This window comes from Neophocaena asiaeorientalis, unplaced genomic scaffold, assembly GCF_003031525.2.
Source record: "Neophocaena asiaeorientalis asiaeorientalis breed wild unplaced genomic scaffold, Neophocaena_asiaeorientalis_V1.1 scaffold681, whole genome shotgun sequence".
Taxonomy (NCBI): domain Eukaryota; kingdom Metazoa; phylum Chordata; class Mammalia; order Artiodactyla; family Phocoenidae; genus Neophocaena; species Neophocaena asiaeorientalis.
Window position 1 is genome coordinate 1,453,512 of NW_020172271.1, and position 6,793 is coordinate 1,460,304.

Here is a 6,793-nt window from a genome sequence, read left to right on the forward strand (position 1 = left end):
CCGTGAGCCAGCTCATATTTTTCCAATAAATTCCTTTTGGTTTAAATTAGAGTCAGCTTCTCTTACTGGCAATCAGAAAACTTTAATATAAAATGGTATCTCTTCTCATAGTCCCACCAAGGAAACAGACAGGTAAGCAACTACAGTAGTGTGAGAAATGCTGTAAACTGGATACACGCAGGGCACAATGGTAGCACAGAAGAACTCCCTCAGTAAGGACACGTATCATGAGAGCAACAGGTAGAAAATGCAAGTACAGGTATTTGAATAGAGTGAAGGATGTGCAACGTCCTTGCACTATCTAAACACACAGTGTATTATGGAAACTGCAAGAAATCTGGCATGGTGGAAGCATGGGGTTCAAGGGCAGCAGTGGCCAGTGGAGGGGCTGGAGAGAGAGGCCTGGCCATTGTGTACCAAAGGGATACAAAAAGCAAGGGACACCCTTGCTTTTATCAAGGGTGAAGTGATGGATTTATGTTTCAGAAAGATGGCTTTTTAGAAGTATAGATGGGAAATGGATTGGGAGTAAATCGAATTCATGAGTATGAACTTCAGAGTTAGACGGACTGGGTTCAGGTCCTGGTTCTGCTACTCGCTCCCTGTATGACCTTAAGCAAGTTCTTGAACCTTTCTGTGGCTCGGGTTCATCATCTGTAAAATGTGCTCATAGACTATCTACGTCGTAATGAGTGTGTCGCTTAAGTGATCTTTGTAAAGTCTTAGCATAGCGTTTCGCATATAGTAAGTTTCTAATGAAATTAGCTATTATTGTTACAACGATGACGGAATCTGGGAGACCAGTTGGGGTTACCACAATATTCTAGGTGAGAGTTGATGGAGGCTTAAACCAAGGCAATAGAAATGAGCATGGAGATGTCCTAAATGTTTGTAAACATACCATATTAGGGATACTTTTGAGAGTGGAATGCGTACACATTAATAATGATACTAGAACAACAGGCATAAATTGGGAAGGGTGGTCACCCTTCACATTAGTCTTTTCTAAGTTCTGCTTCTAGATGTCCCTCACCAGCACCAGCAATGTTCGGCTTGTTTGATTGTAACATGCTGAAAGGAAATTTGTTGTTTTAATTTTTATTGGAGGCAGGAAGAAATCAACAAACACTAGGCATCCTCTCAGCTCAGAGTCTTTTCTGACCCAGTCTAGCTAGGATTTACCACTCAGCCCAACTGAGCGTGCACGAGGGGAGGGCAGTCGTGTTCTTTCTCCTTCCATCCCTGTATTACCCACGTGTGAATTATAGGGAAGCAGGTCCTCCAGTCTTGATTTGCAGACCAGGTGGCTCAAACATCATGTCAACCTAAATGGCTTTCCTGTGTCTCCAAAACAGGGCTCAGTATCTCTCCCATATGCTGCCTACAGGCAAGCATCATGTCCATCTGTCTTGTTCTAATATACCCAGCAACTGGTGCAGTGTCTGGCACCTAGCAGGAGCTGGATAAATGCCTACTGAACGCTGTGGTAGTATTCCTCAAGTCAGTATTCCCCATTTGTCCAGAGGTTGGCCAAGGGTCCTGTTCTATCCCTGATATACACAGACACTGTGTCTTCCACTTGGGTTTCATTAGGTCCTGGGTAGGGAGAGTCAATCAATTAGGACTTCCAGTGATGGGGGGTCACCATCTTCCTTGAGAGAAGCCCCATCTTCATTAGCAACCAAAGTTTGCATGGCCAGGATGACCTTTCATAGCTTTACCTTAACACAGGGAATGGGGCAGGAAGACTCACGTTCTTGTTTGAGGTAAGTGGGGCAACACAAAAACATCTCCTAGTTGATCGCCATCATTCTCAGGATTCTTTCACTTTGGGCTTGTAGCAGCCCTGTCTCTGTTTCCCCCATCCCTTTGTAAGAGGAAGTTGGATTGCTCCCCAGGTCCTTTCCTCTGGACTGGCTTTCTTGGCTTTGCTTGGCTGTTTGGGGGTTTCAACTGAGCTAACAGAATGTTTTTTCCATTTATTTCCCAAGGAGCGAGCTATTGCTCCTAATTAGTCCTTCTCCAGCCCCTCCCCACCTCCACCCCCCATAACACAACCTATAACAATTAGGGACTCACTTGGAGGTTTATTGGTGGAAGTACCGAAGCACCTTGTTATAAACACCATCTTACCTCTCCCATGGTCATCTGGGCCACAATAGGAAAAGAGCATTATAGAAGGTTGTAGCAAGTGGACTGAATGAAGCCTGGGAAGATGACCCTGTCTTGGCTAGGTGTTAGGGTCCCAGGAAGTTCTCTCCTAGGGAACTGGCTACAGGAGCCTGCAGGAAGTGCTCCTCTGGGTTCTCTTGTTCCCAGAGACTGTGGTTCAAGGTGGCTCTCATGGGTATATTCGAATTGACAGGGGATGCCACTGGAGAGGGTGTCTTGTCAGAGCAGTTGAAATTGTCTATTTCAGTGGTGGTATCGGTGTTTCTGGAGTAGCCCAGGATATCGGGGTCATTGAAAGCAATAGAAGAAAAAGAAAGCATTGTTAAGAATCTAATTCTGAAACTTTTAAAATTACGTCTTTTCCAGCATGAGTGCCTTGAACCTAGATCTAAATATGGAAATGATGGGCAGTGACAACACGTATTTATGGCATGAGGTACCTACAAGCAACTTGAGCAGAGAAAGCCAAGCGGGAGGGAGGCTGGAGTGAAGGCATCTCTGCTGAAGTGGAACAGATGCCCCTCCAAATCTTAAGCCTTGCTTTTATGTGTTGAGAATGTAACATGTTATGAGTCAAAGGCAAGACCTGAACCCACTGGGACCTGCCTGATGCCCACTATAGCCTGCCAGCTATCAGCATAAGTGCAAAGAAAACCTCAGACAGTTCTCCAAAACAATAACAACCGAAAAAATAATCACAACCACTTGTGTGTCTAGAAAAACACACACTGGGCTAAAATTTTTTAAAATTTTGATTTTAAGTGAAATACATGCTTATTTTAAATGAAAAACAAAACCTATAAAAAAGCACCCAAAAGAAAATAAAAATCACTCACATTTACTATTCAGAAATAAGTACAGTGAGGTTTTTTTTTCCCCAATGAAATTAATTTTAGGGTTATTTAGCCAGAGACTGGCAATATGGCCTTATATCTAAAAATGTATTTGCCACAAAACATCTAGAAATGCTGGATAAAATATAATCTACACAATTTTAAATGCATCGTTAAACTCACAAAAAGTAAAGTAAAAATCCCAGGGACCAAAATTAAAGATCAGCGAAGTATGAGCTAAAGTGGGGCTGCCTGAGGGACTGGCCAGTCTTGGTGACCCAGGCCTTGGGTTTTTATGGACACGTGACACAGGAGATAAAGTCTTGGGCCAGAGCTAGGTAGGGCATTAACTGAGGTATTTACATAAGTCCAGGACTTTCAAAGCCACCTTCCCGGCACCAGAAAGAAATCTGGGACACCAGAAAGAAATCCATCCAGTGCCACAAGCTCATCTATATCAACTTGGATTCTGGGTCAAAACAAAAGTCTCTGCTGAAAATTCTTATCTTTGGGACTGTCCCAATACTGGTTTGAGGTCTGAAACGATATATGGTACAAGAACTTCCAAGCTGAGAAACTAATATAAAAACTTTTGGGGCTTCCCTGGTGGCGCAGTGGTTGAGAGTCCGCCTGACGATGCAGGGGGCACGGGTTCGAGCGCTGGTCTGGGAAGATCCCACATGCCGCGGAGCAACTAAGCCCGTGCGCCACAACTACTGAGCCTGCGCTCTAGAGCCTGCGCTCTAGAGCCCACGAGCCACAATTACCGAGCCCGTGTGCCACAACTACTGAAGGCCGCATGCCTAGAGCCCGTGCTCGGCAACAAGAGAAGCCACTGCAATGAGAAGCCCGCGCACTGCAGCGAAGAGTAACCCCTGCTCTCCACAACTAGAGAAACCCGTGCACAGCAACGAAGACCCAATACAGGCAAAAATAAATAAAATTTACATTAAAAAAATTTTTTTTTTTCTCCTGAGCCAGTAATATCTCTGATATGGAATCAAACTTACAGTGGCTCTTTGGGGGTTAACCCTTGCCCCTCCAATTTAGGCCAACATGAGTCCCACAGAAAAAGGCCTGTTTGAGAAAAGTTCAGATAAAATATTACAGCTACAGACAGCTCCAGGGCCCACAGGGTGTCAGTATCTGTGTGAGAGGAAGCAGAGAGAAGCAACAGGGCATCTGATGTGCCTGTAAACAGGAGAGCTCCTATATCTCCCGCAGCTTCTCAGTGGAAAGTGCAGCCAGCCGATTTGAGAAGGAAACTGGAAGTAAGTGCAAGGGGTCCGTGGTACAGTCTGCAGAGGCTGGTGAAGTATGTGCCTTAAGAATTCTCAGAACCACCAGAACACTCTCCCTTGCAGGACGCGTCCTCAAACAAGGAAAAACCACTGGAAATGGAATCCAAATTGAGTAGGACAGGAACAATAGAAGCAAAGAAAAGAGAAAGGTCAGGGAAAGATAGGAGAGAGGAACACAGCCCTGGAATCGTAAAAAATACAAGGCCATAAACACTTCACAAAAATGACACAAGAGGGAGCTCGGGAGCCCAAACCAGAAAGCTGCCTTGACCAGCCCCTCACCCGCAAAGGTTCAGGAAAAACGTTCACATCAGAGATCATAATCCAAGGCAACACAAAATTATATAAGGAAGAAAGAGGTTGGGACTTCCCCAGCGGTCCAGTGTTTAAGACTCTGCCTGCCAATGCAGCAGGGTGCGGGTTCGATCTAAGATCCTGCATGCCGCCCAAGGTGGCCAAAAATTAAAAAAAAAAGAAAAGAAAAGAGGCTATGAAGCATCCTAAATCCTTACAGACAATGAATGCACACTAAAAAGATGTGCCTGCAAAACAAATGAAAAGTGCAACCTAGCATTTCAAAATGAGCTAAAAGAAGTTAAGACAAGGACAGAACATATGAAAGAACAACTAAGTCAGAATTCAAAATATTTACAGGAATTCCCTGGTGGCCCAGTGTTCAGGACTCTGTGCTCTCACTGTCGAGGGCCGGCTTCAATCCCTGGTTGGGGAACTAAGATCCCACAAGCTGCATGGTGCAGCCTAAAAAATAAAAATATAAAATATAAATAAAAGATTTACAAATGTGGTGATAAAACTGAGAAAAGAATTAGACACTTCTAAAGAAGTAAAAATTACTTCCTAAATGAAGCCTAAAGCCAGAAAGAACCCAAAAACAAACGAAGCAGATAATGCCCTAAGAGAAACAGAAGGGAAGAAGCAGGAGAGTTTCAAGAATAAAAAAGAGAAAGTGGCAGGTAATTAGATACGCAAAGATGATCCAACATACAAATAGTAAGAGTAGCCAAAGAGGAAAATTTTACATTATAATTCAAGAATACTATCTTGAAGTTGAAAAAAAAAAAAAAAAAGACTGGAAAGTACATATAAAGGTGCACCATGACCTGGGAGAACTGACCCAGCATGACCACAGCTGGGACCCTGCCCCAGAGCAAGGCTATGAAAGCATTGAGAGAGAGGAGGTGTGGAGAGTCCTTTGTACAGAGCTCCTCCTTCGTTCCCCTCCAGCTGAACCACAGAGGCTTCCTGGGAACACCCAGAGACCTTGAGCAGTGGCCCCTGGGGTCTGGGAGACCCAGTAGGTGGCGGGGCACAACTCCCACCCAGGAAACAATGGAGGGTGGCAGAACCGGGAGAGCAGGTTTCTTTGATGACAGAGTGAAGAGGAGTTGCTTCTGTGTCTAGGAGGCACAGTCCTCCCTCCAGTAGCTGGTCAAAGTCTGAGAGGACATTTCCTGAGGACAAGGTGTCAACTGTACTGGAGAGAAAGAGCCCGCCTCGAGCCACTGTAGACACTACCTGCAAGGACTCCCTTAAAGGTGAGGGGACTCTGACAGCTAGTGCCTGAGTGCATGGACGCCTGCAGAGCCAGGGCCTGAGCGGGGGGCCTTGCATTGGGGTGAGGACTTCAAGGAACCCAAGAAAGCTCCTAAGAGAAAAAGCCAGCTTTAAAATCAGGAAACAGAAGGAGAGGAGTGAAGGTCCAGTCCCCACATGAAGGGCCATCTTAATATGAGGCCAAGCTGACTGAAGGGGGGGTGATGTGATCACTTTAGAGTTTTGACAATTTTCAGGCACTGGATGTTTTAATTTCAGAACTGATGCTGCTTTTGCAGTTTAAAGGGACCAAAGAACTCTTTTATATTCTAAGAGGGAGCCCATATATGCTATGGGACCTGCTCAGAGACCAGCTTTTATCCAGGGGCAAGAAGACAACTTCTCCCGCTGAAAAAATTATAAAGGAAAGGAAAAAATTTTGCATTTTGATGATACCCTACAAGTTGTACTTCTTCAATGTATCGACTAAACAATCTTGCTTTGGTTTTCTATCTCTTGTTACAGAAAGAATCTAACACAATGACTTAGTAGATTAGTAAAACTTCGGAGCCAGCAGTGGTCTCCCATGTGGGTTAATGTCTATTCTGTCCATTTTACAGAATAGACAAGTGAGGCAAGGAGGCCTTGGCATTGTCTTACCCAAGGGACCCTTGCGAGTTGGGACTGGAGATAGTCAATATATAACTCCATGAGCCTGCTTTATTAATTTATTCATCCCTCACTCCTTTTACTGAACACATTCCATATGAAAACACTAGGGTTTACCTAGGGACTATTAAGCTCAATCAGCCACTGACCCTGTTCCCAAGGACAGGCTTATAATAAAATTAAGGGGACACGTCACATGCAAAGGTCTAAAGTGAAGAGAAGGAACTGAGATGGGTGGGCAGAGGGTGTCACTGACCGCCGCCC

The 6,793-nt window shown here is 44.7% G+C and overlaps 1 protein-coding gene across 1 annotated transcript in view; it reads right to left on the minus strand.

The window, feature by feature from the left end:
• Positions 1-2,237: 2,237 nt before the first annotated feature.
• The window catches only part of GARIN1A (golgi associated RAB2 interactor 1A), a 10,489-nt gene continuing 5,933 nt past the window's right edge, over positions 2,238-6,793 (minus strand). The window contains 1 exon segment of the mRNA XM_024763253.1: positions 2,238-2,436. Coding sequence (XP_024619021.1) covers positions 2,238-2,436 — 199 coding nt within the window.